At 53.1% G+C, this 17,252-nt stretch overlaps 1 protein-coding gene across 2 annotated transcripts in view; it reads right to left on the reverse strand.

The window, feature by feature from the left end:
• Positions 1 to 3,262: 3,262 nt before the first annotated feature.
• MYO5A (myosin VA) overlaps positions 3,263 to 17,252 on the reverse strand; it is a 49,307-nt gene continuing 35,317 nt past the window's right edge. The window contains exons 30-40 of one of the 2 annotated variants that reach the window (XM_072981869.2): positions 14,290 to 14,488; positions 13,691 to 13,765; positions 12,660 to 12,753; positions 9,727 to 9,873; positions 9,224 to 9,378; positions 8,514 to 8,603; positions 7,825 to 7,975; positions 7,381 to 7,663; positions 6,103 to 6,277; positions 5,782 to 5,862; positions 3,263 to 5,262 (exon numbers count right to left, since the gene is read on the reverse strand). In XM_072981869.2, the coding sequence (XP_072837970.2) occupies positions 5,110 to 5,262; positions 5,782 to 5,862; positions 6,103 to 6,277; positions 7,381 to 7,663; positions 7,825 to 7,975; positions 8,514 to 8,603; positions 9,224 to 9,378; positions 9,727 to 9,873; positions 12,660 to 12,753; positions 13,691 to 13,765; positions 14,290 to 14,488 (1,603 nt within the window). In that variant the 3' untranslated portion in view covers positions 3,263 to 5,109. The remainder of the gene's footprint in view (positions 5,263 to 5,781; positions 5,863 to 6,102; positions 6,278 to 7,380; positions 7,664 to 7,824; positions 7,976 to 8,513; positions 8,604 to 9,223; positions 9,379 to 9,726; positions 9,874 to 12,659; positions 12,754 to 13,690; positions 13,766 to 14,289; positions 14,489 to 17,252) is intronic. The other variant, XM_072981870.2, reaches the window with a different exon arrangement.

Here is a 17,252-nt window from a genome sequence, read left to right on the forward strand (position 1 = left end):
CCACGCCGCCCTCCTTCCTCCTCCTCTCAGCTGCCGGGAGGGTTGCCGAGCCCCTCCAGGGGAGGCCGGGAAGGATGAGGAGGGTCCGGGCCCCTGATGGAGTGAGGTGGGGGGGACGGAAAGAGAAAATCCCCTGGAGGTGGCAAGCGGGAGAGGCGAGGCCGGAGGGGCCCGGGGGGGGGGAAGCCTCGCGGGGTGTGTGTGTGGACGGACTGGGAGGGCCCCCCCGGGGGGAGGGAGAAGGTCCGAAAAGGCGGGCAAAGGGTGCAAAAAGCCCTCTGGGGGGGGGGGGAAACAAGCCCCCCCCGGAGGGAAAAGCTGAGGGGAAAGGCCGAGCGAGCGAGCGGGAGAAGCCGCCCTGCTTCCCCCCCCCCCCCACAGGCCGGCGCTGGAAGGGAGAGGCGGGCCCGGCCTGGGGGGGGGGAGAGACTGAAACCGTCCGGGGAACGGCCAGGAAAGGGGAGGAAGGCCGTCTCTCCGCCGAAGGGAAAGGCTGGAAAAAGAGAACTGAAGCCGGCAGAGCCAAAAGAGCAGGAGAAGAAGAAGGGCTGGACACCCTGAGGAGAGGGGACCCTCTGGGGGGGGGGGCGGGAAGGAGGATAGAGGTCTTCTCTTCCCCCCCCCCCCCCGGCGGAAACCTCTCCTGAACCCTGGAATGAGCGTCAGGAATAACGTCGGCGTTTCTCCTGAGGTAAATGTGAGGGGAAACACAAACACAGGTGTTCCCTCCCCCCCCCCCCCCAAAAAAAAAAGGCTTAAAAGCCAGGAACTGTGAGGAACTTGCTCCCACGAGCCCTGTTCTGGCGGAATCTCCACAGAATCTCTGGAAGAAGGGAAAACTGAAAGGGAAAAACAAATGAAACGGAAGGGGTTCGGTGGAATCAGAAGAGGAGAAAGAGGAGGAAAGGGAAACAACAGGTCCGACCGGAGAGGAAGAGAGGAAGAAACAGAAGAAGAAAAGCAAGAGAAGCCCCGCGAGGGTATCAAAGGGCAGCCTTTCTCTCTCTCTCCCCCCCCCCACAAGAAACAACACAAAGAGACTCGTGGGTTGTCGTTGTGGTTTTTATTGGGACGTTTCCGTGACAGCTAATAAGATACAGCAGTTATGAAGCAGACATGGAGTCACTACAACAGCCGACACAAGGACACTTCCCAGCTGATGCCATCCTGGTGCCATTCGGGCTGCCTGTGAGAGCCAGCAGCGAGGGGGGGGGGGCGAAACTGAAGTCCTGGAAAAGGATCCTCTCTTTTTAAAAAATTAACATTAAAAACAAACAAACAAAACCCCAACCCCTGCATATTTAAAACCATCATTTTCAAGGGATTCGTACGCCAGACATTGAGATTTATCCAGTTTCAAATGTTAAATGGAAGAGACTTTCAGCTTTCAAATGCTGGTGGTTTGGAGACATGGAGACAAACTTGTACCGAAGTGATGCAACCCCAGGTGGCAGAGGGAGAAGAAAGGTTTGCTTGAACCAAGAGGGCTTGCATCTTATTCGGCAGCACCCAAAGCAAAGCCAGTTCTGCCCCCCGAATCTGCCCTGCCCAGATCAGACCCCCCCCCCCCAGGCCCGGCCTCACCTCTGCCTGAAGGAGAGACCAGACCTCTCTGCCCTTCCTGTGCCAGGGCGACAGCTTCCCGGGGGTGGGGGGGTCACAAGGCCACCTGGCAGAGAGGCTGTGCCCCTGGCCAGGTCCACGCCACCCACCCAGGAAGGATTCCCTTTTTTCAAGGGCCTGAGGAGGGCCCCTCACAACAGCCACTCCTTGCACGAAGTCGCATCCTGACACCCAGGCAGATGCATTTGAAGTGCAGGGCATGATTTCAGCACTGGCCAAGACTAAGGATCCAGTCACGTGCACACCTACAAGGCTTTAACACTGCACACGTGATCAGCCGATATTTAATTTAAAAAAAAGTTTTGATTTTTTTTAAAAATAAAGTTCCACCCCAATTTGAAAGCTGAGAAGCATTTTGGTAAAATCTGGATGCAAGTTTATGCTGTTTAATCAGGGAATTCATCACTGACAGGAAAAATAAGTGATCTAAAACTTAATGAGGTAATATTTGTTCAGTACTCGGCACTGCAGAGTTCAAAAGGGTTCCTGTATATATTTTTCCAGCATTGGAGAGCTTATTCCGTATCAAATTAACAAAAGCAGAAATACAGACATTCCACATTAAGAAAAGCATAACCAGGCTTTAAAGGATGAGAAAACCTGGGAAAAAACACAGATGAATGTTTTCTGCTGTGTACCAAACACTAAAAATGTTAAGCAACTAAAAGTGCAGGTGAAATACTGTTATGTAACATATTAGATGAATTACAAAATATTAGTTAAACTCAGGGACTTCTTTCTTTAAAAGCATCTTCTTTGTGAAGCAGCATGTAGGTTTGAGGCGACAAAAAGCAATAGACTAGCAAGTATAAGGATAACGCCTATGGAGATCTACCACTCTTGTAAGTAAACAAGGTACAGTAAGGCTTTTAAAAAAAAACAGGTAAACAACATGAACAAAATAAAAACATACTTTTAAACATATATGGAGTAGTTCAGTTTTTTGAGATAACATCGTTCCACGAGATGATAGGCAATATCCCAGTTAATTCAGAGAGTCAGTAGGATGTTACAGGAGATTGTTACATTCGGGTTTCTAATTTTTAAAAGTGCTGCTGTTTCCATAAATCTGTTTCATTAAGTGGGTACAGTGAGAGTCCAACAACGTTGGAGACATTTAACGTGCCCCCTCCCAATGAAAGAAGACATCATCTTCTGAGCCTTTGGCCAGTTCAAGGCCTTCTTGGAGAGGATCCTTCTGCATTGCCCATGTCTGCTCATTGCTTGAACTGGCCATAAGCGCAGAGGATGCCCAGCCTTGACGAGACATTTTAAAGGTAGGCCTAAGAAGAAACACACTTCCTTAGTAGTCATTTTGGTAAACCCATACCAGATGTCAAGTAAATGTATTCAAGTAAAAACTCTTCCTTCATAAAGAAACGAAATAGACTGAAAGACAACACTTGAGTGCAGGTACCTGAATCTTTTCTAAAACTGAAACCAACAGAAAAACCTACACCTCCCCCTTATCCATGATGCCATAACAAAACATCAGAGAAGGGAAAGCCCCCCTCCCCAAAAAATCAACTTTTCAGAACAGTCCTTAAAAAAAGGCACATGTCCTTCCCATTTAAAGCCGACTTGGTCAAGCAACCAAACATCGCACTAAGGATGTGCCCAAAAAGATATTTTGAGTAGCAGAACATTTTAACAATAGGCCTTTACAGCACAGGGATATGTTTTAAAATAAACATACATTGCTCAAATACGCTAAAAATATTGCACATGGTGATTTGAAAATATGTGATTTCTTCCTATGTATATCTGATCATCCTTAGCCATGGAAAAACAAAACCAACACACATCCCACCGGGCCTAGAAAACATTGAGCATGGCTTGTCAGAACCTTTGAAATGACAGCTCCTCATGGAGGCAAATCTGGACAAAACCCAGAAGGTGAGAGATCTCAACCCCCCCCCCCCCCCCAAAAAAAAGCTTTTGATCAAGCGGGATCCTGGTTTGCAATGTTTCCAACTAAACTTTCCCACGGAAACAAAACTGGAATATTATTTTTCAAAAGCGCATCGAAATCAGAGGCTACTTTCCTTTCCTCATAATGAAAATGTAGCAGGGCCTGTTAATTCTATACCGGGGAGATTTGGACAGAAAGAATGCCCAGGCATTTGAGATCCAACTCAAAGGTGCCTCTGCCCCCATAACACAAAATAACTCAACAAATAATCCTAAAAACAGACACACTGCCATCACAAAGCAGCAACCAGAAAATCAAAATGAAAAATTAACATACAAAAAATAATGAATAAATACTAAAATACAATAGGTTTTGTTCCTGGACCTCAAGATCTTGGGAGTCCTTTAGCAAACGTACCTTAAATAACTAGGACGAGTCTTCCAGTTCGTTGTTTGTGCTTAGCTACCATCTCCTAATACCAGTGATATTCTGGATATTTTTATAACTCCCGTGAAAAGACTGGACTATTAAAGTTGTGTTTTGTTTCAAATTCTGTATTTCTCTTGCCTAATGATGCTTATGTACATTTAAAAAACCCACCACACAGCAGAAGTTGGATATGTCTCAGAACAATACTAACTAAGGAAAAGCTACGTTGTACCGTATCATTAGCCCAAAGATTTCGGGAACTTCTTCATTTATGCCCTGCAGCCATAAACATAGAAGCTTTTTGATTATGTTCTTCTGGGTAACCACCTCTAATGCTCTTCCGCCACAGATGCCCCTTGCGGTGGGCAGAGCTTCCCACGTGTGTGGTGATTCTGGCTCAATTCCACCAGGCTTCTACAAGACACATGCTGGGACTGCCCCTCGACTGCTGCCAATTTGCACTAAACTTTCCGGCCTCTAAAGTACACGGACATGATCTTTAAATGCTTCTATTCTTTGCTAAAGGAGAATCGCGCCTTGCATTAACGCTGCACCCCCCCCCTTAGGTCCTCATCTAGCAGCAAGTCATGTACAACTGCCCATCCTCTGCTGTGCAGACGGTGCCACAGGGATGGGCGACTGGCAGCCCCCCGGACGGTGGGACCCTCAGCCTCACCCCTGTCGAAACAGCCCCTTCCTCAGGTGTCCCTAACTCCCTCCCCCCCCCAACGGTCGAGGCCTGATGCTCAGTTATTAGTCACAGACGGTCCAGTTGGTTCTGAAGTTAAATGTCAGACAGCCTGTGACCAACAAGGAGAGGGCCTGAAAACCCCTTCGGTCTATAGTGGAAAATGCCTAGCTTCTTTATACAGGCCTCGTCATGAGAAGGATGGCTTTGTACAAATGGGGGCCTTTCCCTCCGCCTCCAGCGAAGGGAAGCGGAAGGGAAAAGCAGGACCTGCAGCATCCCGTCTTTCAGCCACGCAAGATCGGGTATCTGCAGGACGTTTTCAAGCCCTCTTTCCCTACCCCCCTCCACCCCTCACCCCCGTCCGTCCATCCTCATGGCTTTTCAGTGTGTTCGCTATCACCGAGACAGATTACAGGCAGCAAACTCATGACTGGTAGCGAACGGCACTCGTGGCTTAGACACGAGTGATGAACCCAAGACCCAGACTGCCTGGAATCTGGATGGTTTCCAATGCAAGAGACGAAGGGTTGAAGGGGAAAGTCACGGGGAAGATATGCTTGGCATCCATCAGCAGCTGAGGGGAGTCCTTCCTGTCTCGCAGGCGCAGCTGGAAAGGGGAAAAGGGGCTCGTCAGGTCAAGCTAAGTCCTCGGCTTAAGCAGATTTACACCCGATCCCTCCCTTCCACGACAGCCAACGGGATATTAAACCACCCATCTGAAGCAAGATCAATCAACAAGAATGTCCAGCCTTGTGGGGACGGAACTGATCACACAGATACAAATGCATGCATAGACAGACACCTGCCCACCCCCCGGTTTTGTAACACATCACCCCACCTTATACATATCCACCCTATGGCACTGTCAACAGCAACAAGGTAGAAGAGGAGGAAAAATGTGACAACCTTACCATCACCATCATGATCCTCATCCCTGTTCTCATTCTTCCCCTCATCCCTATCGTCTCTCTCTCTCTCTCTCTCTCTCTCTCCCTCTCTCTCTCTCTCTCTCTCTCACACACACACACACACACACATACAGACGCTCCCTGATATTCTTCCAGCTGAATCCTCTCTCTCAACGGAGAGTGAGTCGGATGAACAGGGGAAGAGAGGTATTTCCTACCTGTATTGTCCGGATGAAGGACACAGACACTCTTTCCTCAAACTCATTCACCGGAGTATACAGGTTCAAAACTTTAACAATCTGTAAGAAAACACAAACACACACACACATACATATATATATCCTGGCCATCTCTACATCTAAAACAGCTTTAGAATTACTTTATTTTAAAAGTCTGTGTCTTAAACGAATGGCTTTCTCCTGTGTGGCCCCGCACCCCTTTGGAGGCCCCCTCCCAGGCGGAGGTCTACTCTGGAGGAGGAGCGGAGGGGGCACTGCTAGCCAGGCCGGCGGCGCCCGCCCAGGAGGAGCCCGGCTCACCTGGGCGGTGGTCAAGGCGTTGCACATGGAGCAAATGGCTTCGGCGTCATCGTCGGTCTTCTTCTTCACCTGCAGCAACTGGGCGGCCTGGATGAGGGGCTCCAGGGTCTCCTTGGCACCGCTGTTCACCAGGTTCTTATCCCGCAGCCATTCCTCCAGTTGGCTCACGTTGTACCTGCAGGACAAAGGCATGGAAGCAAAACGGAAATCAAGGCCTTGAAGAACAAACACTTCACCTGGATGGGACTGACATTTTTTCCTTCACGTTTTTCCTGTTAACACTTATTTCCATCCACACAATTTCCTGCCAATTATTTAGCAAACGTTTTGTTCCGAGCATGGCCAAACCCGCTTCTTTCCGGAGCATCCACTGCATTATTATGCAAAACGACTTGAGAAAGCCAATCACGTCATGACGGAAAAAACACAAGCCTCCGAAACGTTGCCTCGCTCACCGTTGGCTATTTTGGTCAAAAGACAGTGGTTCCTGTTTTCACCCTTCAGACATCTTTTAACTTACGCCTCCTGAGCAGGGTTCTGCTCCCCTGGCCCCCAGGACAATTTGACATTTAGCTGTTGGCCAGCTAAGGATCCCAGGGCCTGAACTATGCAAATATTTGCCACAGGAAATGAAACCCCTTGGCTGGCTGCTCCACAGTCCCATTCCTTGACCGCCTGGCTGCCCAGGGAGCTGTGCCTATGGGGTCTCTGCCCAGCAGTCCCAGGGCTGCGGCAAAGGAGCTGGTCCCCAGACCCTTTCTGCTGTGTGCAAAATGCCAGGCCTCTCCCCATACCCAGAACGTATGGGGAGAGGTTGTGTGCTTGGTCAGACAAATGCAAGGATAGGAAGAGAGGCAGCAGGGGCCAAAGGGGTGTGTGTGCGCTCCCATCTCCACAGCAGAGTCCCCACCTCCCCAGTCTCCATTACTATGAGCCAGTAAACACTTACTGGGAAAAGGTTATTGCCAGGGTAGTTTAGAGCTTGGCTCTTAAGATTAAGATTTGCCCAAAGTTACGAGACTTGCAGAAGACTCCTTAGGTCTCCTTCCCATCTCCTTGCATCTGCAATTCTCTGTTTGCAAGGGGATGCCCAAATCTGCTGCCCTACCATCTTCAGAGATACGCGCACCTGACAAGTGAGTGAAACCACCCCAAACGGGCTCCGACTCCCAGAGTCCAACCGCCCCTGGAAGTCATTACCCGACTCATGAAGAATTCGAGATTCTGCTGGTGGTGGTGGTGGTGAGGATCGGAGGTGGGTTTGGGAGGCCACCCTACCTGATCTGCATCCCCTTGCTCCAGGAGCACATGTCCTTCCGCAGGAGCAGGTTGTTGAGGGTCACAGCCCCAATGATGTAGAACATCTGCTTGACCACCTGCTTGATCAGCTCCGGGTCCATCCCGTGTTGGCACATGATGGAGTGGAAGGTGTTGAGCTGCCGGACGATGGAGTCCAGCGTGTAGGTTCCTTCGTCCGCAATGCTGGAGGTTCTCTTCCGGAGGCCGGTGGGCTTCACTCCGGAGACGCCTTGGATGGTTTCATGCTCCAGCATGCCTGAAACTGATGGACACCCAGACTGTGAGTAAAGAGAAGAAGTACTGAGCTCTGAAGAAGGATGTCGGCGAGGCCGCTAGGAATGATCCTGACCCGTGAGGAATCAGAGAGAACCCCAAAGGGAAACCAGGGCTTTCCCTCTTGCACGATCCTCTGCTTTGCCTTACCAATCATTGGCTGCAGGATGTTCTCCAACACTCTGACCAGCTGCTGGTAGATCTGAATGGCCAGGTCGCTCAGGACTTGCCTGTATTCGGCAAGGTCGAAATTAGTGAGGCAGTGCTCATTCTGACGAGGGGTGTTGTGCTTCATGAATCCCTGGATGGGGAGAGAAATTATAACAAATGTTGAGGTCGGCTCTCCTGCACCTTCAGTTCTTTATCCCAAACCGTCAGGATGGGCAGCATGGGGGCGGGGTGGGGGGGGGGAAGAGAAATAAACCAAGCATCATTTAAATCCCAAATGAGGCTAAATTCCGGCTTGTGCACAGGCCCCTCCCCACGGCAATGCAAGGCTCCACAAAAGGCCTCCTTTCTAGCAGACATGCCCAAGGCAAAAGTTCTCACCTTAGAGAGGACGTTTCTCCTGCACGGGTTGGGAGGCGACATCCAGGTCCTCGCCTGGTGTCAAGTAATCCCCATCTCTCGACAAATCCAACCCACTTTTCTCTCCCACGCCACCCGATTTCCAGCTTTGGCCCAACAATCCCACTGGACTGGACCGGACCCCAACCCTACCCAGATGGCAGTGGAGGTCACAGGGATCCTGACAAGAAAAGCATCTCCCTGCCATCGCTAGTACAAAACTTTTTGCCTGTGGCCAAGTACTCCTCATGAACAGGAAGGGTAAAACTTGCCTCTTCTCCACTGTACTGCTTCAAACAGTGCAAAAACCGGCATGTGTTCGATAGCCAGAAGGAGACGGTTTCAAAATCATCACCTTTTTTCTAAAAGCAAATCAAGAAATAAGTATAGGGTAGACATTAGAAGACCATTTGAAGAAAAATTTGTCATTCAATTCAAGAAACCAAAACCAAAGCCCACTGCTGTATGGGTAAAAGGCACTTTAAGGTTGTCTTAGATTTTCCAAACTAGGCTGTAAATGTTTTTCCTAGCCATTTAATCCCATTTCACAGTTTCAACTTCAGTTCCTGCAATGAATGGATGGTTGCATTTTGTGTGACAACGACACTTCCTGCTGCGCAGCACCAGACCACTCACAAACAGTTCCTTGAGGCTGAATTCAGAATGAAAAATCTTTAAAACAACGTGGCCCATTTCAACACAGTGTGGAAACTGCATAAGCATGCAACTGATCTCACAACGCTGGGCAAGAGGAGGAGGCGTCGTCCAAAGGAAAAGCCTGCCATAATGGGCGAGTGCTTCTATAATCTCCTTTCTACCACCACATAATGCAACAGGATACGGGCCCATGCCCTTTACGGTCAAGCTCAGAGGCCAGTCTAAACTTCAGGCCTGCTTTGTTTGCTAGTTGGTTGCTTTGCATCAAAACCACTGCTTTGGCTCACGCTCCACACTGACATTTTAACTAAGAAGGCAAACTGACCTTCAGGATTTTCTTGATGCCATTAATAGTAGAAGTCAGCAAGGATCGCACTTTTTGATCATCGTTCAGGTAGTCTGCGTGGCGAACGCACATGAACAGAATGTAGGCCGGCAACCCTGGGATGAGGTTGACCGCCACACCGCGAGGCTTCAAGTCTGCAGGAGGACACAGAACAGGCGGTCAGATGACCCTTTGGTTCCTTTAACGTGACCTGAAAAATCAGCAGCCCTCCAAGGAACAGCCCCAACGAGGGCGGGAGAAGACCGCTGCGTCACTGGATGCCAAGCCCCCTCCTCCTCCTGCCACAGTCCATTTTTCTCTCTGGTTGTTATAGAAGAGAATAGCTTAAGACTGAACAGAAGCAGCCGCAGCCTGCGGGGGTTGTTTCCTTCCTCTCCTCATCACACAAACCAGACGTCACTGCAACCATCACAAAACGGAACGGTAAAGACAGCCGCCCCCCCCCACCTCCCGCGCGCTTGCCCAGTAGAAAGTAAGCTGACCCAAAATCAGGTTCTTGATGAGTTTGGGCTCGTCCTCCTTCTTATACTCCAGCATCCCCTGGAAGTCCTTCTCCTTCCGTGGAATGTTCACGGGGTGGATGGGCTCGTCAATTATTTGCCCCGGAGAAATGTTCTCCATCTGGCCCACTGGAGGGAGAAAAGGGAGGAAAGGTGAAGGAGGAACGCCCGGCAAAAGCCCATCCCGTTCTGGTCAATTTAGGCCACAATCTGCCAGGGGACTCACCGTTGGAACCACAGGGCGGGGTCAGATGCCACTGGACTGCAAGCCCCATCAGGTCTAGCCAGCACAAGAGGATGGGACCTGTAGTCCAGCAATATCTTGAGGCCCACAGAATCCTTGTTCCTCTGGCCCAAACACACCTGCTAAACAGCTTCCCCTTAACGCTCCCCCCTCCCTCCCAAGCAGTGGATGAACACAAGGGCCTTCAGGCTGGGCGAAAAATCCAGAAGGGCCAGACAAGCCACCCCCCCCCTCCAAGGGATACCCCACACGAGGGGACACCTCCCAACATGGAGCCAGGGGCATCTCAGCTTAATCCTAGGTTGTTTCCTAAACCTTGTCCCGATGCAACAGAACCTGCTGAGAAAGTTATAGATGGGCAGAAGTAACACCCCCACCCCCACCCCAAAAACACCTGCCCTCCGGCTACTTTTGACAGGAGGCAATCCTTCTTGGCCAAGTCATCAGCTGCTTTGGTGTCATGCACTCCCTCCCCTCTGCCCCCCCCCAAAAAAAGGTATGATCCTGTCCTTGCAGATCTGGAGGCAAACAGTTTAGGGATGTTTTGTTTTGTTTTGTTCACACGGCAGAACCAGATACTACCCCCAGTCCCCTGCTACAGCTGAGAGCACATCATTTAGAGAGATGCAGCTCTGGCAAGCTTTGCCCTCGAACAACTCTTGGATTTAAGTCCTGACAGCCAACCACAAAAGAAAGCCAACTGACCTGCAAACTATGCACGGTGTAAAAAGAGCTTGCTGCCTACTCAGATGCTTTCAGCATTTGAGGAATCTTCTCTTCTAATGATGGACTGTCATACATACCATTTCTTTCAGCTCATAGTGACTTTAAAGGAACTATTTCCTTTAAAGGAAATACTTTAAAGTAAAGTGACTTTAAAGGAACTAAGTCCAATATTTTCTTTGAAGCAGTAAGATTTAATTATAAATATAAGGGCTGATGGATTGTTCTCCCATGGCCACAAGACATTCAAGATTGCAATCATAAACGCACCTACTTCAGAATCAAGGGAAGTTACTTCAAATAAGCAGGCATCACTTCAAAACTACCCCAAGCCCAAGAATTTAATTACAACAAACTGGCCTGAAAGTTTCTCAAACTCCTTTCAAGGAAATACTGGAAACAAGAATTTGCTGTTCTAAAGAATGCTAAAGAAATGACCTCAGCAAGAGCAAAATCTAGCAAACTGAAGCCCTGGAAATGTACAAAGAGAACGGACCGCCCCCCCCCCGGAAATGCCGGTGAGGCCATCCCGCGGAAGACGAGTCCAGCCGGAGGGTGCTCATAAATTCCAGAGCTCTCTGCGGCTTAACTTTTCTTTTCTTCCTCCACGTTACCTACATGCCAGGTGTCATCCACCTGCGGATCAGAGTCTGGGTTCCCAAGCTCTCTTCCGTGTGGCGAAGGGAAGGCAGCGCTCAGGCCTGGGCCGCTCCCCGCGGGGGGGGGGGGCGGGCGCTGAACCAAGTGAAAGGTCTTGAAGGCAACCTTTCCGTCCACGGCCCCGCCCCCGCCCCTGCCCGCCTCAGGCGAAGCTTCCTGAAGGCAGAGAAGCCTGCCCTTCCTTCGTTCCACTTCCTGAAAAGGGTGACGCACAACCCCCAGGAAGGACAGCGTGGGCGCCAAGCGGGCAGGGAGAAGGGCTGTCCCCAGGATCGTGGCGCAGGGCTCTTCCCCAAGGGATGCAAAACTCCTGGCCAGCAAATAATCATGGTGGGCAGAATGAAGTCTCAGCAAGGAAGTCGCGTCAGCAGCAGGGATGTCCTGCCTGCCCCGTCCCCCCCCCCCGAGAGGCACGAAGCACAGCAATACCCAAGACCAGTGGTGTCGAACTGTGGCCCTCCAGATGTTCTTGGACTTCAACTCCCAGAAGCCTTCACCACCACCTCTGCTGGCCAGGATTTCTGGGAGTTGAAGGCCAAGAACATCTGGAGGGCCACAGTTCGACACCACTGCCCAAGACCATCTGAAATTCCACAAGGGCACTTGGAGCATTAGCGGACATTTCACGAAGGGTTCTGAAAACACACCGGTCCGATTCACACCCACATTCACGCGCCAAAGGAAGCAGCGGCAAAGGAGCAAGAGTTCAAAGAGCCCCCCCGAAGGATTTTACCCCCCTCCTCCCCCCCCAGGCGCTCGGCTCGACTCCTTTTCCGGCCCTGCCTCTAGGGGCTCTGTGATGGTAGTCGGGGCGGGGGGGGGGGGTTGCCTGGCTCCTGGTATCTTGCACATACAATCAGTGGAAAAGAGCAGAAGTAGAAAAGCTTTTCCGATGAATTCTGATGCCAAGCGTTCCCATATCTTGAGGAGAGGGTGAGCGTTCTTAGCTCCCTCCGCTTGAGCCCAACCTGCTCTCGGCCAAAAGCAAACACTGTTCCTTGAGGAAACAGAGAAGCAGGGCGTGAACTTTCACGATCTCCACCTCTCTGCCTGCTTGCACTCAGCCGCCAGGAGGCGCTCCGAAGTTCACGCACCAATGACTGCTTCAGAAAACTTTCACAGCTGTATGTACAGAAACATCCGGGGCTGTTCTAGCTCTTCTATCTGGCCATCAGCCATGGAAGACTCCCTGCCACCGCCTTCCCCCGCCACCTGCCACGGAGTGCAGGGGACCCTCACGCTGCCAGACCAGAAGCAAACCACCCGGGCTCAGTCAGAAGTGTCTTACCTTCCAGTTCATCAATCTTTTTAGCAAAGACTTTCAGTTGCTTTTTCAGCTTGCGAACCGTCTTGTCCTGTTTTTCCAGCTGCTCCATCAAATCCTACACCATAAAGTGGAGAGAGAGAGAGAAAAGGCTTAGGCACGGAGAAGGGTCGTCTACACCAGAGACAGAAACAGACCAGGTAGTGCTGTTAGCGCTGCAAGAAGAAAGGAGCCCCCATGAAAGGGAGGCCCACGTCGGCCGGACGTCAGAAAGGCTGCTGCCGATGGCCTCAAAGAAGATAAGCAGGAGGCTCCGAAAGTGCACGGAGAGACACGCAGCATGACCAAGACAGATGCCTTCGGCTGGCGTGCCAGTGCACAGAGGCCACCAGAGCTATCACTCACCATCCAGCAGTTTCTCTCTCTCTCTTTCATGGGGCCAAGGGGACCCCATACTCACTAATCATCCTCTACCTGCCTGGAGGAGAACGGGGTCCCTATCTCCTGCTCTGGACAGGAGCAAAACTGCAGGGCAGGACAGGCTGCCCAGCTGGGCGACAGAAGGGACTCTCCTGTTGCACCTCGGGGCAAGGACGGCTCGCCATGGCGGCTGACTCCCTGCCCCGACGACTCGGCCCTTCTGGGGCTCCTGGAACGGAGCTCTGCTTCAGGCAGGCAGGCCTGGGGCGATGCTGCCACCCGGGCAACCCAGGACCAGAAGGAGCCCATCAGTGACCTAACTGTTGGCCAAAGAGCAAGCCTGGAAGCCCAAAAGGCTCCCAGTTTCGCTCCAGAAGATGGACGACATCCCTCGGAGAACCTGCTTCCGTCATGCTGCGGGGTCCTTATTAGTAGCGGACGGTGAGCACGGACGGGGGGAAAGACGGCAACATGACGGACACAACAGAAAGCGCTGGGTTCGGGGGTGGGGGAGGCGTGCCGTTAGGAGGGCCTCCTGGAGGGATTTCCTTCTCCAGCAGACAAGGCGACCGGCGCCTCGGTTAGTGCTCTGGAAGCAGCAAAGAGAGGCCGCGCAGGCGGAGGAGGGTACGTACAATCACCCGTTTGTACAGGGAAATCCGGTACGACTGATACTTCAGGGGTTCATCTGCATATAACTCCTCATAATACTGGAAAAACAGGCATAAGGTGGAGAGGTTCTTCCCATTCACTGGAGACGAAAACTCTCTCTGAACCCTCCATCCCTTCCGAGCAACCTCAAAACCGGCGACAGGCACTGCCCGGCCATTCCAGCAGAGACCCCTCTGAGCCAGGGCGGAAAGGGCCGAGGGGCCACGCGTGGCCGGAGGGCGGCTGGCGGAGGCGCTGGCACTCCAGGGAAAGCGCACTGGGGCCATTGCACGGCGCTTGCCCTCCCTCCGCTTTCTCTACATGGGTGCCTCTCACAGGACAGGGAAGCGCCTGGGTTTCCAGAGCCAGAGAGAACCGGAGGAGGCTTCCTCTGCCGTGCTCGGAGGAAGCCCAGCAAGCCTTCACAAGCCCCACAGCCCCCCCCCCAGGGGCCTTGTCTCCTCCGGCCTGGAAGGCAGCCCCTTGGGCTTTCCATCGCGACCGCCAGCCCCAGCGCCCGGGCTCCCCTGACCGCCAGCCCTCCCGGGGCCTCTCCTTTGGGCGGGAGGAGCGTCTGGCTCACCAGGTTCTCGTTGGTCAAGCGGGTGATCTCGTGCTGGAGACTGGCCTCGATCCGGGCCTCCGGGGGCAGCTGGAGGTTCTGGGCCAGGAGCTGCTGCTGCCGGTTGTTCTCCTCCTTCAGGCTCTGGACTTCCCCACGCAGGGCTTCCAGCTCGGCCTCGTGGCTCCTCTTCTGAGCCTGCAGCTGAGACTCCAGGAGCCTACAGCCGGGGGGGGGGGGGAGCAGGGAGGGAGGAGAGAAGAAGGGGAGCAGGTTTACAGGGTGGACAGCGCGGATCCTCACCAAAGGCCCGAAGCTCCCGATGCGGCTCCAAAGGCACGTGCAGCGGCAGAGAGACCGAGGCAGTCAAACGGTATGGAAAAGCAAGAGGAGCACAGAGTACACCCTTCCTTCTTCAGGCCTTTGGAGGTGCTGCCGCCGCAAGAGGCAAGCGCCAGAAGCGACACCAGTCCCGCGTCTCGGCTTCAGGCGGGATGAAAGGAAACACAACGCCGTCTACCAGGGAGGGGCCTCAGCACCAAGCCTACCACCAGCTTGCTTTTGCAGTCAATCCGGGGATGCCATTAAGAAGGGCAGAAAAGGGTCCCCGGTTTGGTTCGTGGTGGCATTTTTACCACCACAGGGGTGGGAGCTGTGGGGTTGTTGGCCACCTCTGGTCCTCGAGACCCAGCGCTTTGACCGTCAATCCAGAAGGGTGCTTAGAGCATCCGAGAAAGATGCCACGCCCTGAGCTTTCTTGGGGATTAACTACTTGAAGAGGAAATGGAAGGACAGCCCCCTGCACAAAAATACCGCCACCACCACCCCCTGGACTGCCGAAGCAGCTTCTCAAAAGGCACAGGGGGTGGGGGTTCACAGCCGGGGTCACAGAGGGAGGCCAAAGGCAAGACACGGACGGACGGCAGGGTTGCTGCCAGGTCCCAGCCTGCCCTCGGCCACCCACAGACAAGGCAGCTGCCCCAGGAGGGCAGCCCGAGGGCAGGGCTGAACAGAAGCGACCCCTGCCCTCTGCTGAGCTGCTCCTTCGGACACTTCCCGGACTGAAATGGGCTGAAGCGGGACAGCTGGCAGCCACCCTGACCCGCCCCATGAAGGCCAACATTAGTCTTTCTTTGTCCCTGGTGCCAGCATCGTTGGCTTCTCGCCCAGGCAGAGAAGACCCCAAAGCAGCTCAGCCCCCTCTCCCCCTTCGGGCTCCGGGCAGGACCCTTCCTGCTCCCACATTAGCTTCTAGCAGACTTACAAAAGGGTGTCATCAATATGGAAACCCTTTTGTTAGCAGTGCGAGAAAAGGAGAGGCGCAGGATAAAACAGGGTCCCTGGCCGAAACACCCCTGTGGGCTCCCTTTTCTTCTTGGGGGGAACCAGCCTGGCGATGGCAGAGGCTTCTGCCTGCTCCCCCCCCCCCGCCCATCCCAGGTAAAAGGGAGAGGGAGCAGGAAGAGGTGAAGCCGCCCTCTGTACATGCTCACTCACCCTCCTCGGCTCATCAAGGCAAAAGGCAGAAGGCTGAGCCGAGCCTTGTCCGCAGTTGCACCCTGAGGACTCCTCCTGACTCCCCCCACCCTGGCCCATTTTGGGGCCTCCTCCGCGTTGCGTGTACAAGAGCCAGGGGTGTGCTTCGCACTTTGACAGCCAAGGGGGGAATCCCCACATGAGCTTTCATGAGCACATGGGGTGGGGTGGGGTGGGGGCTGGGCTCAACTGGCCTAGCTGGCTGGGGAGCCCAGCCAACAGCCGCCCGGCGGCCTGCTGGTAGTGGGGCTGCTTCTGGCTCCCCTTTCTGCCTTTCCTCTCCACCCGCTCGTTGGGAGGCCCTCTCTTGAAGGCGACTGTCAGAAAAGCCATGCAGCAGCTCGTTAGTAACACAGCAGGGAGAGACAAAAAAGGAAGAAAGACAGAGAGAGAGGCAGATAGAGAACAAGAACGCCCCTCCTCGGGAAAAGTCTGGGGACCTGTTGGCCTGCTTCAGCCCTTCGTACACCAGCCACAGCTCTCTGTCCTCGTTCAGCAAGTGGTAATCCTGAGGAGACGACCTTCCAAGCAAAAGGGGTTCAGAAATGCAAAAACACAGAAAGGGATACATGAGGAGGGGGAAGGAGGAGGACGACGTGGACAAGGGGGAGGCAGGATGCTAATTTTCAAATGGATCATGCAAGTTAAGTCAGCATTACTCTTTGATTTTCTTTCCTTTTTCAAAGGAACAGATGACCCTCCCCCCCCCAAAGGACATAAAACCCCTTCAACACGACCACCCCCAGCATGTCTGCCCAGACGTGAGCCTGGTGTGTGCAGGAGAGACCGAAGTTGACCAGTACGGAAAGGGGCAGGATCAGAGGGCTAATTTGGGGGGGGGGGGTGTTAATGGGACCTGCTGTGTCCAAAACCAAAACTGAAGGGCGGCTGGACGTCCACCTCCCAGTTTTAAACAAATATCCTGGCCTGGGAGACAAAGCGAGGCCTGGCGGGTGGGACGTCCCCTGCCTGGAAAGAGACCTCGGCCGTCCGGAGGATTTTCTGGCCGCCACAGCGCGTGAGGCCAAACAGCCATCGGCTCGAGGAGGGGCCCCTCTGGCGGCCCCACAAACACGGTCCTTGCGAAGCACGGTCTCCAGCCCTGCTCTTAAGATCAGCCTCTGGAAAAAGCCCCCAGAGATCACTTATTATGAAGGACCCACTTGGGGGTTTGCCGTCAGGTGATTTCTGCCTCAAGAGCCCCTCTTCTGTCCAAGGAAGCCATAGCCATAGCACAGGGCAAGGGAGGAGCGCGGAGAGGGGGAGGAGAGGGAGGACCTTTTCTCGACCCCCCCCCTTTCTCGGCCTCCACTGGCCCCGCCTGCCTGCGGCAAGATGCCCGGGTGCCAGAAACCCCAGGCTCCCTGGGAGCAAGAAAGGCGTCCCCCTCCCCCCCTAAAAAGAAGTCCATCTGCCCAGCTCTTTCTGCTTGGCTTCTCCCGCTGCGG

This window comes from Pogona vitticeps, chromosome 12 (assembly GCF_051106095.1).
Source record: "Pogona vitticeps strain Pit_001003342236 chromosome 12, PviZW2.1, whole genome shotgun sequence".
NCBI lineage: Eukaryota > Metazoa > Chordata > Lepidosauria > Squamata > Agamidae > Pogona > Pogona vitticeps.